Raw genomic sequence first — 20458 nt, 5'->3', positions numbered from 1 at the left:
TATTGGTGCTTGCTATAGAAATCTTACACCTGCTTGTTGAGACCTCTTGACCCAAGTTCAAGAAACTTCTGAGGAAAATGTCATAAGATTTCCTATTGAAAATTCCAAGATCTATTTTTAAATTACAGCTTTAGGAAGCATCGACCCCATTTAGGATGGTTTGAATGCACTATTTTTTTTGGTCTTCATTTTATCTGACTAATGCCTCCTGAAATGTCGGTCTTGAGTGTGAAATGAAATTGACCATTATTTTACAATAAAGCAGCTTTGCTGTATTACTTTGACTTGCCCTAATTCAGAGTATATAATTTTTTAAAACACATTTTCAGCTCTAACTTCTTAACTTAAACAATTGATTTAGTAGAATATACTAAAAGAATTGTAGCTAGATTATTTTGGTAGTAAATTCTCCCATGTCATTTCCTTTCCATTATATTAAAAAGATAGAAAAGTGCCCTTAGTTGCCTCCTCCTCACAGACTTCATGATTGGGACATTCTTGAGCCACAGACCAATGGCAGTGACACAGTCTTTTCAAAGGGTAACATTTCGTCCTTCATGATATGTGCAAATTCTATACATTGTGTGTGTGTGTGTTTATACAGAAGAAGAATGTTATGAGATGGTCTTTTTAAAAAAAAAAAGTTGCTGTGGTTTTCGAGTTATACGGATGTTAGATAATTGAGAGATTTGGGTAACCTTAATAGGATGCTTTGTTGCGCTTGTTCATTTTGAAATCCATAAGCTGAACAGCGGTGAATTACCAGTTATCCAAATTTCACAAATGTATAAAAATGCACTCCCAATTCTTTTTGGAAAATATAAAACAATCAAATGAGACAAGGGAAAAATGTTTCTCTTCCTTCCCCTCCCCACCTCCCCTTCTCCAACAACTCCTCCTTAATCCAAATACTTGCAAAGTTAAATCCAAACACAGACTGGCATATGAGCCTCCATAGGCCTCAGGAAATATGGATGACACTTACCGTCCCTTAGGCTGCCAGGAAAACAGATGCAGACTAGTCACCTCTGACCACTAGAGAGTGGAGACACCCTGCTACCAGTGCATCAGGGGAAATTATGCTTATTCACCAATGCCCCAATGCCGGTAGTGGCCCCTGGCTCATTTGAACAGATCTTTCTACAGCTGGAATTAGGCCCAACTCCCAACCGCAACACCAGAAATAAAAAGACTCTTTTACTCATATTGCAGTTACTCAAGTGCCATAGCGAGGACACTGACGACAACTATTTAAGTCTAAATTAACTTTGATTAAAAGGAAACATTAAAAGCCAACATTAAAAAAATACTTCTTGAGAATGACTGTTTGAGCTTTGTAATATAACTTTAACAATCCCTTCTCAGTGTGGTGATTTTTATGTAAACTACAATGAGTGAAAAGCTGATGGTGAAAAACACATTTCCGTTTAACAGATTCTTGTAAGTAAAAATGCAAATCTCCAAGTATTACTAAGTTGTGCAGTGTGGAACAACTGAGCGAGTCACAGCTGTGGAGAGGCAGAAGTAATGTTGAGAAGAAAGTTATTGCAGCTAGTGAAATTGTGTAGTTAAGTTCGAATACTTGTGTCCAATAGTTCTGTTCTTTGTATCAGGCACAAGGTTGTTGTCTTAATTTAACCAGTTTGATAAATGTAAGTTTTCATTCTATTACAAGGTCACAATGGTAGTTAACCCATGAAAAACTAATAGAGCCATGTTGATTCTAGTAGAAAATGTATTTCTAGGCCTGAGGGCACAGTTTGGACAAAGTGGATATCTCCCTTTTCCCAGTGTCTTAACACTGCTATTTACAATGGTTTATGTTACACACTGAAATATCAGCTGGACCTCAATTACTCTGTACTGGGCGAGTTCCTTGTAATGTTGCAAATGATTTCTGTCATTTCTAGACCACCCTTAATGATTTTTTTCTTTTTTGGTGGTGTTATCTTGATTAAGGTTTTTCACCTCCAAATAACACTGCCCAGTAGAAAAGGAACCATTTATTTTGGGAGGTGGGGGTGGGGTGAGGGAGTGTTTGACCCCGAAGGCCTTCAAAGGGGGCAGAACAAAGGATGAAGATAGGCAGGATTACACAAATAAATCATAAACATCAGGTGACCATGAAGAAGTGGAAGGATTTACAATGGGAGCAGCAATTAAATCTCTCTCCTGGTTTACACTACAATTGCAAATTGCGAGTTTGTTGATCCACAATAAATGGTTTGATGTAGACAGGGAGGAATTATTCATTCCCAATTTGGTTTGGAGTATAAACTCTCACCTCTGGCTGCTGCTGCCAGATCTGATATTGGTTGTATTGAGCACGCTTTGCACATCTCTCTCTCTCTCTCTCTCTCTCTGTCTCTGTCTCTCTCTCCTTTGTATGGCAAATGTAAACACAGTATGTATCAAACTGATCATTTTGTATTGAATGAAAGCAGCAGTATGTGTAGAGTAAGTTTGTGCAGTTAGTTTGAATCGCCTAGGTCTGAATGGAATGTGCCCGCTATGGGTATACATTTATCCCAGTGTGCCGTGTTTACTGTGCTGCAAAATGGGGGAAATGTTTTTATCGCTTTTTCTTTGTGGGTTGGTTGTTACTTGTACTGATGGTCAGCACCAAGAATGTGTACACTGATTTCACAAATTAAATACAAAGTAAATATAGTCCAGTTGTTATGAGCAGAAAAACTAACCTTTCAGGAGGTTTCTGTAACATCATACAGCTTATTTTAGGCTTTGTTGTGTCACTACTCCCTTTACAGTCCCCCAGATCTCCGTCTCTCAATTGCTTCAAAAGCAGGCTTTAGTCAAGGCAGATTCTAAGCGTGTCAAAGGGCATGGCCCAGATGTCACCATCTAACATGGTTGGATTCTTTCCTGCATAATTGCAGCAGCTTTATTGTATTCTGAGAATGGGCTTGGGGCACTGTATTCACCCCAGCAGGCTAGCCCACTGGACTGATGTAGAGCAATATACTGCGAGTCACTAGAAAGTGGACAGCAAGGAAGGCAACAACTTTTTGCTTGCCATCAAAACTTTATCCTGGATCACAGGCTAGAATTGTGCATGCCTTACTAGGATAAGCCCCATCTCGTGTTAAGTACTCCGAGCTAAAAAACACTGTGGCTGTAAATTTTCTGTGCAGGCACTGTTTTTGTCTTGTCTAGCCAGTCCTTATCTGTTGCGTGGTCCCAGAGGGGACCTTTTTAGAGCTGTGAGGTCTGGTTTTTCAGGGGTTTGCCTTTGTCTTTATCACCACTAAATGAAGGTTAGTGTGGGTGGAATGACCCTTCAGAAAAACATTTCTCCATGGTTTTGACCCCAGATTCATCTCATTTCTTTTCCCTTACTGGTGACCTGCTAGCCTTTTTTTTGGAAGGACTTTTGAATTTGCAAATATTTCTAACAGAAGAGGGAATCGCCGCCTTTTTGAAGCAAAGCTATTTACAGCTTGTCATTGGGAATGAATGGTTGGCAAACATTTGCCGGCAATGATGCATTTGGCAAGTAGTCCAAAATGCTTTGCTGACATGTTGGTGCAACTTAAATGAACAATTACCAGTCCCCTAGATTCTTCAGTGATACTGATACTGAAAGGGAAAAGTTGAAGTACACTGTTTTCATTTATACCACAACTTAGCACTCCTGTTCAAACCATTATAGTTCATTCATGATTGAGGTGACTGAGTGGAAGGTTACAGATTTTTAAAAAAGGGCAATTGTTACAGATCCCAATGTGATTTTGAGGATAGCAGATGAATGACATTTCTCAGCATGATATGAACAGACTAGCTGGCTTCACTGTCTCTGGGCGAGGGAGAAGAAAAGTCAGCCAGCGTTCCTGCTTCCAATTGACCACTGCTGTAAAATGTATGTGGACATCTGATGGGGCGTTACTGTGATGGACCCCAAAGTCACATAGCATGCCCAATATTCACGGGTCTGCTGCCTGTTGTACTGCACTATGCAAGAGCCACCAACTTCTGGGGAAACCATGGGGATAAAAGGAAAGACAAACAAAATCACAACTCACGATTCATCGCGGTACAGCCACAAATATGTTTAATTACATGGGTCATTAGTCGTGAAAACACAATTGCTCACCTGTACTCACCTCTGCTGCACTATCTCCCCCAGTTTCTGCCCCATCGCTCAGTCTTGCTGAGGTCCAGTTCTATGAGTGCCAGCAAGCCCCGGGTTGCCATGCCACATTAGTCATTCTTCACTTGACCGCAAGGATAGCTCGGCTCGACAGGCCATGGAGATCAATCCAGTTCTCATCTGACATTAACGCACCTGAACTATCGGACACAAGTCACTGGCTGGCAATCAGTAGTGGGAGCACTGACTAACTTATGGTCCCCTCGTGCCCTCGCCTATCCGAGGGGTGCTTAGCTTAATTGTATCCTCCCAACTTCTACCCCGGCTAAAATTAGCAATTCGGCACAGGCCACTAATCAAACCTGGGGCTTTTGGGAAGGGTATTGCTGAGGTATCTTTACTCACTGGACTTGTGGGAGAGCTAAAACTTAATTTTTCCAAATAACCTTTTTGCAAGTGTGGCTATAAGCATTCTAATCCAGCAGACTGATGCCAGAAACCGTGCACACTGTGACTGTGGGACATTGAAGATACAGTGCAGTAAAGTTTTACCATGGGACATTGGGAAGATCATTTATAACCACACCAATAATGTAACATTTTATTGAGCAGGGAAGTGAGGATTAACACCAACAGACATTTCATAAAAGAAAAAGTATACCATGTGAAAAGTTTATATTTTTTTAAATCTACTTATTCTAAGGAAGTTTTTAAAGTAAAAGTTTGTCGTCCAGAAATGACTGGATTAAGCAGTGAATCCAGTATGTTGCAGGTTTGAAGCCTAGCTTTGAACTATTCATACTTGCTGAGCCAGATAGGGGTATGGGTTTTATTCCCATTACTGCCTCGAATTCATATTTTCTCTCCCTCATTTCCTTCCTTTCCTTAAAGCCATAGTTAATGTTGCGGTATAGTTTCAAAGGTGGCAACAGTTCTCCATCAGCTTCCCACATGGCTGTTCTTCACATGTTGATGGGTTGTTTGGCCACTGCCAAGCCTGATCCTGTTCTTGGCTGAGAACCACACACGTGCTTTCCAATAGGTTCACTGGATAGCAATCGAGAGCATAAACCGTGGCTGATTTCTGTTTCCACTGCTCCCTGCCTTCCTCTACATTTCCTACAATTTAAAAAAAGTAATTAATTGGCCGTTAAACGCTTTGGGATGTCCTGAGGTCATGAACGGCGCTATAGGAATACAGGCATTTTTCTTTTCCCCTATGGAAACTGAAATGCACAGTAACATCTCCACATTATCCAGCTGACATCAGCTAACTCCTCACAGATAAGCATTCCTGCATGACCTACTGTCACAGCGGGTCGAGCATTTATCCATTGACCTATTGGGGGACCAATGCAAGCTCCTGATCTAAACCCGGCCAGGTGCTAAGAGCAAACAAGGCACTTCCCAAAAAGGAGGGAATATTGGAGGTACTGCACTCAGAGTGTGATGCATGTCTGGAGTGTCGGCTAGAAGAGATGTGAAAATTGAGGGAGAAGTAATCCAAAAGTGGACATGTGGCATTGAACTCGCATGTCTTCGTGTGCTGCTTTAATTCCGACTTGGGTGTAGGACAACAAGTGGCAAACCCAACAATAGGCATGAGGGAGGCTTCTCCTGATTGAACACGTTGTACTGGTGGTTGTTGGGTGGCACAGGTAAGCTCCACCATGCTGCAGTATAATGCTAGAAGCTGCAACAACACAAGCAAAATACAGCGGATGCTGGAATCTGAAATAAAAACAGAAAATGCTGGAAATACTCGGGTCGGGCAGCATCTGTGGAGAGAGAAACAGAAGTAATGTTTCAGGTCGATGACCCTTCGCCAGTTGTGACAAAGGGTCATCGACCTGAAACGTTAACTGTTTCTCTCTCCACAGACGCTGCCTGACCTGCTGAGTATTCCCAGCATTTTCTGTTATTAATGCTAGAAGTGAAAGGGGTAAGTGCATTGTGTGCCACAGTATAGAGTTTGGAATTGCTGAGTTTCATCCAGTACCCAGGTGGGAATGAAAGAACTTGCAACGTCAATTTTCATTCTCTGATGTCTTGGTTATTTTCAATAAATTCCAACTTATTCCTCTTGACAACATGTGCACTGTATAATTAGTTTATTTTTATACTAGATCTCATCTCTTTGAAAGCAATATGAGAGATATTTTTCTCTTCTGCACAAAATCATCCCTTTCTCATTCAAGAGTGGGCAGCTATGTGGATGATGTGAAGTTGTATATTGTGAAAAAGGACAGAGGAAATAGTTTTTTAAAAAATTCTCCGTAAAGCAGAAGAATTGAGATATCCGGGTACAGCTACACAGATCTTTAAAAGCAGGATTGCAGGTAGAAAAAGCCATAAAACAGACAAATGGGATTCTTGGTTTCATATACAAGGGCAGTAAATACAAATGCAAGGCGATGATGATGAATTTTTGCGAGAACATTATTTAAACATCAGTTGAGTACTGTGTGCAGTTTGGGGTACTGCATTATAGAAAGGGAAAGATGTACTGTGAAAGAGTTGGAGAAGGTAGATGGTGCAAGATTATTTCCACTGGTCAGTAATTAGTAACAAGGGGGCATAAATTTAGGATTTGTACTAGAAGCATAAAGGGGAAGGCTAAAAAAAACAACCATTGGAACATTGAATATATTGCTACAAGTGGCTACTGAAGCAAATGTAATTAACATATTACGAGAGGGAGTTAGGTAAACACGAAGAAAACTATCAAAGATACAGGGAAAAGGAAAATTGGAGTAGTTACCTCTGGTGTGGAGCTAGCAGGGCATAGGCACAATTGGTCAAAATGGCCTTTTGTGCTAAATTTCTATGATTTTAAGATGTTCATATAAATGTTTAATTGTTCCATTCTATTTAGCATTAAAACAATAATTGTAATTTTGGCTCTAGATTCTTTTTTTGAAGAACTAAAATGGAACAGTTAACATGATCTGATGATCTTGTGTGAATCTGTTTAAGTTGTCTTGAAATGTTAGCAGTCCTTGGGGCTTCACTTACAAAATGGACAAGCAATTAAATCTGCTGCATTGATGCTGTAGATTGCATCTGAGTGACTCAATTCATGCAGAGGATTGTGTCTAATGAACTGTGACATGCTTTAAAATATTAAAGACTCTTAAAAATCCTTTGAGACAGTGTCTCATTAGTCTGAGAGATTCAACGGATTCTGTTGAAGTCTCCGCGAAGTGAAGAAGCAAACAGCTTCAGCCTGCTATTCTAGAATATGCATCCCCAATGCCAGATCACTCAGTCTAGTCCTGATATTTGGTCTCCATTCTCAGCTTACTTAAGAACATAAGAAATAGGAGCAGGGGTAGGCCCCTCGAGCCTGCTCCGCCATTCAATAAGATCATGGCTTCCGCATATCTAGTTGGTTTATTTAAATTCCAATATTTAATGTCAAATGAGTTGTTTGTCTATTTAAGAGTCTGAAATCAGAATGAGTGGGAAGAAACTTTGAGCTTTACCTCATTTAGAATTCAGTAAGTAGAATTACTGAAGTAAACATTTGATTATAAACCAAAATTCTAAATTAGCTACTGGATTTAATAGAAAAGCGTTTTTGTTTTCATTATATACATAACGAGTGAGATCTACCGTGGCATGTTTGTGCACTTACTGAACATGCAATTCTATGCTTGTGATTGTCTTGCTCTGATGTGGGTTTGTTCTGTTTGCACTTGATGGTGGCAACTTTCTGTAACTTCTGCAGCTGTTGGAAAGATCAATAGGATCTTTAGTGATGGCTTTATTCTGGGTTTTAATGTGCTAATAGCAGGATGCTGAGCGGTGCAGAGATTTGTTGCAGCAGACCAGCTGGCTCTGGAATTGACTTGGATTTTTTAAAATCAATGACTTGGGTGTAAACTGTTTATGATATTACCATCATCACAGAGTAGGTCAGTGTGGATCTTCAGACATTTTAACCAGTCTCCTTTTATCTATCTGCGGAAATAGCTTTTTGTGGCCCCGATAGCAACATGTATCATTAGTTGAGATGAGTTGAGTATACTTTGTTTCTTTGCCAATTTTCTCCCTCCTATCCTCTCATGAAAGGCGATGGCTTATTGCTGGAATATGTATTTACTTCCCTAGTGGCTCAGTAAGTGACTGCACCATGGAGGATGGTACTGAACCAAATCAATCAAGGTGATGTCCGATTTGATGCTCTTCCGTGCTGAGTTGGCTGCTTTCATCAATAACTGCAATAAAACAAGAAAGACTTGCATTTACATAGCGCCTTTCACAACCCCAGGACGTCCCACAGCACTTTACAGCCAATGAAGTACTTTTGAAGTGTAACCATTGTTGTAATATGTAGCAAATGAGGCAGCCAATGTGCACAGCAAGCTCCCACAAACAGCAATGTCACAATGACCAGATAATGTTTTTTTTTCAGTGATGTTGATTGAGGGTTAAATCTTGGTCAGGACACCAGTGATAACTCCCCTGCTCCTCTTCAAAATGGGATCTTTTACGTCCACTTAAACCAAAGCCCCCCCCCCCCGTCTGCACTCTTACCGTCTCATCTGAAAGATGGCACCTCCGACAGTGCAGCACTCCTTCAGTACTGAACTGGAGTTTTTGTGCTCAAGTCGCTGGATTGGGACTTAAATCCAAGACCTTGTGACTCACAAGTAAGAGTGCTACTGACTGAGCCACGGGTGACAACGAAGTGTGATAACTGGCTGGTGCCTTCGGGGCAAAATTGAGGAGAACAATAGCTCTTCCTGAGCTCTGAAATGACCACTGCTGGAAGTGTGCCTGTGTCTGGATATTCAGTGGGTTCAACGATCATACCCTTACAGTTGAATAGCATGCCAGCACTCCATGTTTAGGCTCATATGTGGGGAAAAAATGACTGCTTGGGTGAGGAATCCAAGGGATGCTGGCACCTCCAAAACTTCCCAATGTGTGTTGCTGCCTTCAGGAAATGAAGGGCATGGGGAGAATTATAAATTCACAGAATTGTGTAGTAATAAGCCCACCGCACTGGATCTTTCACTTGAAGGTATTGGAGCCACCCATCTACCTTTTTACCACCTTTCTGGTGTGCCTTTCACCTTTATAGCTGCACTGAAGTGGGCCTACCTCTTAACATTGCCATCCTGTGACCCCCAAAACTCCTGTATCTCGTTTTCACTACACTCTTCAGTATGTCTTTTTCTGACCTGTTCCATTCATGTTCCAGTCTCTCCATGGCCTCACCCCTCCCTATCTCTGTAATCTCCTTCAGCCTCCTAACCCCCAGAGAGCTCTGTGCTCCTCAAATTCTGCCCTCTTGAGCACCCCTGATTATAATCGCTCAACCGTTGGTGGTTGTGCTTTCAGCTGTCTGGGCCCTAAGCTCTGGAATTCCCTCCCTAAACCTTCCACCTTTTTTTAAAAACCTACGTCTTTGATCAAGCTTTTGGTCATCTGCCGTAATTTCTTCTTTTGTGGCTCGGTGTCAAATTCTTTTTCATTGTCTTATAACACTCCTGTGAAGTGCCTTATGACGTTTTGCTACGTTAACGGTGCTATATAAATGCAAGTTGTTCCTATTGTGAGCTGTGTTTTTCACAGACAACTGCTTGTTTCTTTTCCCGCAGCTCAGTTTTTTTTTCTTTACACAAGGGCCTAGAGAAGCAAATTCAGTGTTCCACCCGGTACTGAATCGCACAACGCAAATTAAACCAATATAGCAGTGTTACTGCCTCACATTTCAATAGAAGGGACTCCTATTTGAAATTAAGTACCAGACAGCATATCGTTAAATATGATCAGTGATTTGATTGTTTTCTCCGAAAAATAAATAATATTTTGACTGCCTCTGTTCTAGTGTCACATGGCTTATTTTTAACTTGCCCCTCATATGGAAACACAATACAAATTCCACTGGCTACTTCCAGTGTTTCTTATTATGTAACTATATGGTGGACCATTTAGAACTGCAGCAAGAAATATTCATTCTTTTAAAGGTATAGTCTGCAGTTTTAAAGTAAAAATAACAAACAAGGGGACAGGAGATCATCTCCAGCAGGAGTCAACAGAAAGGTTGTCTCAATGCTGGCAGAGACAATAATAGTGCAGCATTAACTCTAGTCCTTTAGCTAAGACTGTGTGTTATCTCGAGGTAAAGATTTCCACTGTTACCAGTGTTTGAACTTTTAACAGAGATGGTGTATAATAAATAATGGTCTGTAGTAGATCTCCTGATAAGTGGCGGCTCTTGGGTTTTATGGGGATTATTTGAACGCACTACAAGTGTTCTGCATTTAAGCCTCCTGTAGGTTATCTGGTTACCAGAAACCATTAAAACAGCAAAAGATGTGCTTTTGTTTTAGATGATCCATTAACAGCAGCAGCAGAATAATGCCGTGTAATGGGAGCTCCCCTCATCCAAGTTAGAGGGGAAAAGCAACCATTTATTCACACACTTACTCACTTCATCTGATTTTTATTGAGTGTTTCACTATTGCAGTATTTTATTATTGTGCTCAGAAGACCTTAAAGTAGAAACTTGCTTTTTTTGGTGAGTAGAATCAAAACTGCTGTGAAAACATTTCTATTCTATTAGGTGCTTTTCTGACTTGTCCTTGTACACAGTGATATATTGTTGTTTTGGTAATTTTATCTTTGTTGTCAGTTTGTTTCAATGACTTAACTTCAATGTGCTATTTTTCTTCAATGAAGTGTACTTCTCATCCACTTCACATGCCAATAACTATCCTTAAGTAATACACTGATTTACTTAAAATCCAAGTACACATACTTTGCATTGTAGAATCTGTAATTTGTCAATATAATTATTTAATCTTTTCAGTGAAGGAAACTTACACAGGCATGCACCCTCAGGTTTTCCCAACATTGGCCCCCTTAAGTCCTTTTGAGCCCATATGTCAAGAGAGACAGAAGAACTGTCTGCCTCCAGACCACTGGAACAGCAGCCCAACGACGATCCCTCCTGCAGATTTTCTTCCTCGCATAGTTTGGCTAGATCAGGACTGAGCGTCAGAAATTAATCTGCATTCTCGCCCTGTGGGACTGTGTATTGATGATGCATCACCCAGTTCATTGGTAAAAATTATAATTGAAAGACTTTGCAGAGTGGGGAAGTTACAATGAACTGAAAAGTTTCAGCATTTACTTTGTAATATTAGCCAATTAATCCTGCCCTTCATTTACCGGCCATGATCCGTTCCTGTTCAGTATAATTATTAATAGGTATCTAACAGAAATCAAAACACAAGCCATCGTGTGATGTGGGACCGAGCCACTCAGACTGTATTACTAGTAAGAGTGGTAGTGGGGGGCTCCACAATTATCTTCAGTGCCTCTGGCTAAGGAGAGGAAAATGCAGCGAGGTTCATATTCCTGATTGCTATCTGGTGACCTCTGCTGGAGAGTGCTCCTGCATGGATATTCTCATGATCAAGTACCCTATTGACATTTATCCTCGAGTCTCACTTTGCTGAGGTGCCAGAAGGCTGCTGACACTGATGGAACTGTGCCCCAGTGAGAGTCACTGGCTTCAGAGGAAAATGGGATAAAATTGGGGTGGGGTGGCGAGGGGCAAAGAGAGGAAATCTTTTATTTGTTGCAATGCCAATTGCGATTTATAAACCATTTTTGGTTTAAAGTTTTATATGACAGCTGTATTTAAAATATCAGTAATTGTTATCCATAATACTTGCTAATTAAATGACTTTAAATTCATTAAGCAGACTTGTAGCGTCTTTGAGGAGAACACGTTGCTTTTTAGTATCAGATAGCTGTCTGTGATAAATAATACTACTTGCAGCTTGTTAATAGGCAGATTCCACTACTCATTTTGAATTTTCTAAAGAAAGTTATATTCAAACTGGACATTGTGTAGGCTTCATTCAGTTAGTACAAATGCCACTACATATAGCATGTAAATGGTCATCAAAATGATGCATACTATTGCTTTGCAATCTTGGATAAGAAAATCTTAAACTTTATAGAGCTGTGGAGTGATGGATTGGTTGCATTTACAAAAAGAGGCCCCATGTGTTACGATGCATTGTGTAAACCATTGCTGTAAGCAGTATCTCTTTCTGAGGAAGGGCAATTCTATGTTGACATTAGACCTTCGCTTGTCTCCATTTAATGGAACAGTGACCGGTTCTGGATGACCACTCGGGAGGCCAGCAGACATTTTTAAGCCAGTTGACAGAATGATAAATGGTTAGTGTGGCCATCCTCTGGCATGCAACAAGTCAGCAGGGGTTCCTTGTAGATAAGTTGTTTTGTAGAAAGATCCACAAGCCAGTTACCCAGTGCTTTTATGTAGTAGTATTTATTTCACATTTTCAGAAGAATGTTATTTTGATACTGAGAACTATGGACAAATATGCAGACGCTAAGCACTGTTTCTTAGTTTGTTTAATTTGATTGTTGCTAATAGAGTTTGGCTTTCTGTTACACTTAATGTGAATATTCAAGTTTCTTTCTTCAAAATCCAGGAAACCCTCTTGAAAGTGTATGATGTTTGCAAAAGGGTTTTTGCAGAAGTGCCGAATAGAATTTTCCTGCTGGCAAACCGATTCCACTGGAACCCAAAATTACAGCTTGATTTGTAGCTGTAAACTCTCAGGTTCTAAATCAGCAGTGGTGGAGACACTGATTTGAACACTCATTGCCATTTTAAGCTGGCAGGCATCAACGTGGCTTATGATTGGAATACCTATTGTGTTCACAAATCAATGTTGTATGCACACTTTGCTTATACATGAACATTTTTTTTTGAATGGAGTATTTAGAGGGACTGCTCACCAGAATAATTGGAGCCATTCAACTAAATTGGCACATATGGATTCAAATGCTGACCCAGGATGTGCCACTGGGTCTCAATATAAAGTTTGCTGAAAGCTTTTGTGCATAATTAATAGTGGAGTGGACCTAAAGGAATTTGGGCAAAATAGGAAGTTGGACTATTTTAATGTAAATAAATGCACAATGATGAGACAGAGAGGGGAATAAGCAGAGCGGGACTATAAACTAAATGGAATTAGTCGACCGAACATAACATAGGAAAGTGGCCCTGAGTGCTTCTAATTAGCTCACTGAATCCATTAGAACAATATGTGGCAAACATTAAAGAAAGCAGACTATATGCTAGGCCATTTAACCAGCAAGATTGAGCATAGAGGTTGATAATGATCTAATACAAAGCTCTGGTCCAGCATTATGCTGCGTAGAATTCCAACCCATGCACAACATATTCGCTATGAGGGTAACTAAATTGATGACTTGGGTTAGCCACCTGACCTATACGATGAAGCTACTGAAACTAGGAATGCTTTCACTTGGAAGAAAGAAGGCTCCGGTGAGATCTTAATGAGTTGGTCAAGCTCGACGGGATACAGGCAAACTGAAACCTAATAAGAATTAGGAGCAGGAGTAGGCCATTCGGCCCCTCGAGCCTGCTCCCCCGTTCAATACGATCAGGCTGATCTACCTCAACTCCACTTTCCTGCACTATCCCTATATTCCTTCATTCCCTTAATATTCAAAAATCTATCGATCTCTGTCTTGAATATTCTCAGCGATTGAGCATCCCCGGCCCGGGGGAAACATCCTCCCTGCATCTACCCTGTCAAGCCCTGTAAGAATTTTGTATGTTTCAATGAGATCACCTCTCATTCTTCTAGACTCTAGAGAATATAAGCCGAGTCTACTCAATCTCTCATCTGAATATGTTTGACTGAGTTTACAAATTCTACACTGAGGCACAGAGGGAGATGAATATATAGTAGAAACATAGAAAATAGGAGCAGTAGTCGGCCATTCAGCCCTTCAAGTCTGCACCGCCATTTAATATGATCATGGCTGATCCTCTATCTCAACACCATATTCCCACTTTTTCCCCATATCCCTTGATGTCTTTTTTTTCTAGAAATTTATCTATCTCCCTCTTAAATATATTCAGTGACTTGGACTCCACAGCCTTCTGTGGTCGAGAATTCCACAGGTTCACCACCCTCTGAGTGAAAACATTTTTCCTCATCTCGGTCTTAAATTTCCTACCCCGTATCCTGAGACTGTGACCCCTTGTTCTAGACTTCCCAGCCCCGGGGAAACACCCTCCCAGCATCCAGTCTACCCAACCCAGTCAGAACTTTACACGTTTCAATGAGATCCCCTCTGCCTGGAGATGCAGATCGTGTTGGAAAATTCAACACTGTCCTCTGAACAGATACTGGGCCGAGAAAATGATTAGCGAATATCCGAGATCGTCGTGTGTGTGTGTGTGTGGTGTTTTTTGTACTGGCCAGATAGATCCCAGTGGTCTTTGCCGGTTTTGTACATACCTGTGTAAAGGTGAAATATTCCAAAAGGGTGGTGCCGCCCTGGATACCAGAATGCAGGGTTTGTGAAGGAGATCTGTTCCACCTTTAGTGAAAAATATCAGAAAACATAAAGGCAGAAGGGATGGACGAGGTGCATTCTAAATTGTGACAAAATTAGTAAAGAGAACTTAAAGGCAGAATGGACAAGGGATACTGTACTCCACTATTTGGGATTCAGAATGAGATACATTCAAGAGCGTAACTAAACTAACCAAGACCAGGGCAGAGGAGAGCTTGAGCTCTGTAAGCATAAACCGGCACGTACTATTGAACTTTAGTATCATTGAGAGGTTTTTTTGTAACTTTGCTTATGTTTTTGATATCTTCCCTCCCCTGTCATAGTGCATATTTAGATAAGTTTTTTAAATTATTATAAATCCCATGGTATCTAGAATCATACTACTTCACACAGAAATTATATTTCCATAACATTTTAACACTCTGCTTTATACTTGGATTAAGCATGTATATGAATTACTAAAAATATTCTGCATGCTAAATGATGCTGAGCAGTAGTTAATTGTTTTAAATCTGTGACAGCAGGACAAAGCTTCTATGCAAAGAACTGCTTGACAATGTGGATATACGGTGACCAAAAAAGGTGGGGGGGGGGGGGTTGAGCAGAAATACACGACACTTTCAATAAAGTAGTTATAAAATGACACTCTGCTTTTCAAACATTTTTTTAGTGAAATGTTTTTGTTTGCTCTTTAGATCCTCGAAGAAAGTATCACATGCGTTTGTTGGCGTACAATTATATGGGTGAAGGCTACCAGGCAGACCAGACTGTAAGCACCCCAGGATGTGTGTGTAAGTGATTTGTCTTTGATTCTCTATTTAGAATTATGCAGAGTGTCGGACATTGAATTAGTGATCTCCAGAAAAATCCAAGAACTTTGCGACCTGAAAAGCTTTAATATTTTAAGTGAACCTTGCTCGAATGCTACCCCCACCCCCAAATCTTTAATCCAGATACCTAAAACGTGAAATGAGAATAATGCCATGATTGTCCTTTGAAAACAAAAACCTTCTGTCAATCACAACTAAAGCAGCCAGTTAGTTATTTTAGAGTTGCCAGCTCCCATCAATCACTTCTGATTTATAGGAAACTGGGTTTCGTTTTGTGTTTTATAAATTATTTTTGATTATCAATGAAGATTTTAATTTTGGTTATACAGAGGGAAAAAAACCTGCAGCAAAATAACAGTTTGTGTGCGGAGGAAAATAGGTTTGCATTAAGCCATTGGGAAGTGCAACTTTTATCACAAAACTAAATCCAAATAGTCAGCGGAGAATTGCAGAGCACTACACTGAGGCCCGAGTAACTCCATAAATTGGAGAATATTTCTGTCCTTTGTACATCTTTCAGTTAAAAGAATGTGTTTACTGTTTAGTTGGCTGGCAAAATCTTCAGAATTTTTCTAAATTTGTTTCATCTTTTTAATCACCCGAAAGCATCTTTTGAATGCGTTGGTGTTGCTGTAGAGCTTGATGATGTATTGCTCAACATCTTTGCTTCCAAATGTTTGGAAAACTCTGATGGATATGTTCCATATTCAGATAACCAGCATGCACACTTTGAAGGCATTTCTTGCTGACTTTATTTTGACCATTTCAGAGGGGTTTGATAGCAACTTGTCCCTTGAGTACAGAATTTGCATGCAGCCTGCAGCTGTTCTCCATAGAAACAATTTCCCTTTTTCAAATTGATAAATACTTGTGGAGAACGCACATTTCTCTTGGCATGGGCCTTCGAATGAAAATTCAAACTGCATTTCCGATTTAATGAAATAATGCAGGTATTTAAATATCTTTTTCAAGCCTAAAACCGATTTAAAATCTGTGTTCTAACTTGACAGCTGTTCGGGATCGCATGGTACCACCTCCACCCCCACCTCATCACTTGTATGCAAAAGCCAATAGTTCATCTTCCATCTCCTTACAGTGGGGGAAGCCAGCCTTTACTGCCGCACCAATGATCAACTATACTGTTCGCTGCAACCCCGTGGGGCTGCAGAATGCTTCCCTCGTCATGTACCTTCAGACGTAAGTTGATACCTCTGTTTGCAAATCTGTATTGCAACGGTGATGCAGTTGTTTTTTGCAAGGGTTGGGGTTATTAATTGTACAGTAGAACTGCGTAATCTTTCCAAGTGTGGCAACGTGTTACTGTGAGTTCTTGCACAGGTCCATCTGTGCTCGGCTAATGGGTCTGACTAAAAAGCAACAGAGCTACGATAAGAAATTGTCTGAAATATACTTGTGCTTGCATCAAAGCATAGGCCCCAAGTTTCCACAGGCTACAAAACGGGCGCCCCTCCGAGCTGGGCGCCCGTTTTTCGCGCCAAAAACGGCGCCTGAAAAAAAAAACGCGCGATTCTGGAGCGCCCTGCAGCTCCATGTCTGCTTGGCAAGGCCGCCCAGGGGGGCGGAGCCTACCACTCGCGCCGATTTTGTAAGTGGGAGGAGGCGGGTACCATTTAAATTAGGTTTTTTTCGTGCCGGCAACCCCGCGCGTGCGCGTTGGAGCGTTCGCACAGTGTGAAGGAAACATTGGCGCTCGGCCATTTTTGTAGTTCTTTGTAGCTGTTTAATTTTTGAAATTTTTTTAATAAAAGCACATTGTCCTTCCATGATCAGCACTGAGGCTTCTTGCAGCAGTGAGAAGGCTGCAGGAAGCCTCGGAAGTTGAGGCAGCCGTTTCCCGACGGCCTCTTTCACCCCCCCCCCCCCCCCCCCCCCCCCACCCGCCGTCGGGAACGGCTGCCTCCTCCCTCCCTCCCGTTCGCGGGAACGACGCCACACCGCTGAGCTGACTGAAGCACTTTCACACAGGTAGGAAGATGGTTTATTTAATCTTTTCTTTGCTTATAAATGTTTATTCAGGTTGGATTTATTTGTATAATATTTGTAGAAGTATAAATAAGGATTTATTGTAGAATTTAATGACTTCCCTGACCCCCCCTCCCCCCCCGCACCTCGTTCTGGACGCCTAATTTGTAACCTGCGCCTGATTTTTTAATGTGTAGACAAGGTTTTTTCAGTTCTACAAAAATCTTCACTTGCTCCATTCTAAGTTAGTTTGGAGTACGTTTTCACTGTGGAAACTTTGAAATCAGGCATCAGTGGCCGGACACGCCCCCTTTTGAAGAAAAAATTCTGTTCCAAAGTGAAACTGTTCTAACTGACTAGAACTGCAGAAAAAAAAATGTGGAGAATTGCGATTTCTAAGATAGTCCGTTCTCCACCAGTTGCTCCTAAAAAATCAGGCGCAAATCATGTGGAAACTTGGGCCCATAGTGTTTAATTTAGTTCTCTTTTTAGCCTTCCCCCAAATTAAGGGAGGTTTCAGCTGAGTACTGATACAAGGGAAGCCCATTTTCTCTGTTCATCAAAAATCTGATTTTATTATTATAGAAATCTTTTTGAGAGATACATACTCCAAATATTATGAGATAGTCAAGAGTCAATTTTTTCCTAACGCCCTACCTGCTAAATTAAATGACCTGCCTGGCGTCGAAATGAAACTAATTGAGAAAGCCATTTAAGATTTACACTGGTGTATCTCAGTGCAGTGCAACACGTTAATTCTTTTCAATGAACTCCTTTAAGCTTTGCAAGTGTATGCATTTGTTTCACCATGCATTTGACCCTGCCTGCCCAGGGCGATTCTAGATGGTGCTGTTCAGTACCAATCCATCCTCGCAAACTTCTCCAATCTAATCACAAGGCAAACAAGAATATCAGATAGGAGAAATTCTAGTCACTATACTGGTATCCCTTGTTGTCTATCGATGTGAACGAAATCATTGGCTCCCTTTGGCATGAGACCAGATACTTGTTTACTCTGTGAAAGTATGAAAGTTGCAGCCAGGGTGAAGCTTTTAAATAAATAGAACTTTTATAGACAAACGCCATAAACTTTCACTTCTGATTTTCATTAAGATATGGCATGTAACCATTTTTTGTTTAACAATCCGGAACTTATTTGTATTACAAGTGAACAAGTCTCATTGCAAGCTAAGTCCATGTTTGTGGTGTAACCCTTTCCCCTGGCGGAGCAGCTCAGCCTTTCCTCTAGTCTTTCCCTTGTCCCTTTACTGTTACTGAAAAGGTGGAGTGAGGTGACTTTTCATGTTACTATGATATTCTTACAGTATTGCCAATGCACCAAGTACAGAATTCTTGAGACTTTTAGCTTATTAATGGTTCAGATCCTGAAAGTTTATTTAGTCAAACATCATTATGTTAAAGCTGACATAAGGACACATGAAAGCAAAAATTCATTTATTTGCTGCTTAACCTCATTAGACTGTCATCTCCAGTCATTTATAAAGGGTGCCTATGATGTGGAAAAACTTTATTCTTCCTTTTGAAGTGTCTGATATACATGAGAAAACAATTATCGTATTGTCAGTTCTAGTTATTTTGAAGAAGACTATTGCTGAAAATATATTTTAACACAAGCCACAATCAATTTCAGACTACATCACTGAGGGTTGGGGTTGGTATAGTGGGACTTGGGAGATCCAGCAGCAGTCACGGAGACTGACCATACCTTGCATTTAATATGAAAATTTCTATTGCAAGTGTACCAAGAAATAGCCACAATCCGAATTCTTGTGATAGTCATGAATCGGTCCTTTTGCTTTTACAGGGGCATCACCCTGCCGAGCTTCTTCGGGTGGAGTAGAATACTTTGTCATCAATTATCTTAATCCTTTGTTACCCCCTCTATGCTTTTATTTTTACTCATGCCAAACATTTAAGATAAACATTTTCCTGATCCAAGTATAGAATTACAGTGCATCAAACTGCGTTATTTGACTTCTGTTTGATAGAATTTAACTTCCAAGCTTAACACTTGAAATAGTACATTTTAGTTATACAAAAGCAAAATACATTTTAGTTATCCCATTTTAATATGCAGCACACAACACTATGAGCTAGCAAATTTCACCTGGATGCAGCAACACATTTTGAAAGTCACTTGAGTGAATTATGTCTTATTTTGGTTTAGATTGAATTGCTGAATGAATGATATTTATCAACAGACCTGGTTTATCTGTGGTTTATGTTAAGTATGAGGCAATATAAACTAAAGGGTACAATTCGAAAGGGGGTGCAGGAATGGAGAGACCTGGGGGTGTTACTGCACAAATCGTTCAAGGTGGTTGGGCCGGTTGAGAAAGCGGTTAAAAAAGCATACGGGATCCTGGGCTTCATAAGCATACCAAAGCAAGGAAGTTATGATGAATATTTATAAAAAACACTGGTTCAGCCGCAACTGGAGTATTGAGTCCAATTCTGGGCATCGCACTTTAGGAAGGATGTGAAGGCCTTAGAGAGGGTGCAGAAAAGATTTACGAGAATGGTTCCAGGGATGGGGGACTTCAGTTACGTGGATAGACTGGAGAAGCTGGGGTTGTTCTCCTGGGAGCAGAGAAGATTGAGAGGAGATTTGATAAAGGTGTTCAAAATCATGAGGGGTAGATAGAAACTGTTCCCATTGGCAGATGGGTCAAGAACCAGAGGACACAGATTTAAGGTGATTGGCAGAAGAACCAAAGGCGACATGAAGAAAAACATTTTTTTATGCAGCGAGTGGTTAGGATCTGGAATGCACTGCCTGAGAGGGTGGTGGAGGCAGATTCAATTGTGGCTTTCAAAAGGGAATTGGATAAGTACCGGTAGGTTGCAGGGCTACAGGGAAAGGAAGGCGGGAGTGGGACTAGCTGAATAAGGGAATTAAGGGTTACGGGGAGCGGGCGGGTAAGTGGAGCTGAGTCCACGGCCAGATCAGCCATGATCTTTTTGAATGGCGGAGCAGGCTCGAGGGGCTAGATGGCCTACTCCTGTTCCTAATTCTTATGTTCTTAAATGCTCTTGCAGAGAGCCAGCACAGGGTCGAATAGCCGCCTCCTGTGCTGTAAACATTCTATGAATCTAGTATCCCCATAAGACAGAGTTCAAAGTC

The 20458-nt window shown here is 40.8% G+C and overlaps 1 protein-coding gene across 1 annotated transcript in view; it reads left to right on the top strand.

Annotated features, from left to right (window-relative positions):
* The window catches only part of LOC139228115 (protogenin-like), a 111121-nt gene that overhangs the window by 80504 nt on the left and 10159 nt on the right, over positions 1 to 20458 (top strand). The window contains exons 12-13 of the mRNA XM_070859303.1: positions 15196 to 15291; positions 16341 to 16527. Of these exons, the coding sequence (XP_070715404.1) occupies positions 15196 to 15291; positions 16341 to 16527 (283 nt within the window). The remainder of the gene's footprint in view (positions 1 to 15195; positions 15292 to 16340; positions 16528 to 20458) is intronic.

Source organism: Pristiophorus japonicus, chromosome 17 (assembly GCF_044704955.1).
Source record: "Pristiophorus japonicus isolate sPriJap1 chromosome 17, sPriJap1.hap1, whole genome shotgun sequence".
NCBI classification, from domain to species: domain Eukaryota; kingdom Metazoa; phylum Chordata; class Chondrichthyes; family Pristiophoridae; genus Pristiophorus; species Pristiophorus japonicus.
The sequence above is the reverse complement of the archived record's forward strand: the minus strand, read 5'-3'. Positions and strand labels throughout refer to the sequence as shown.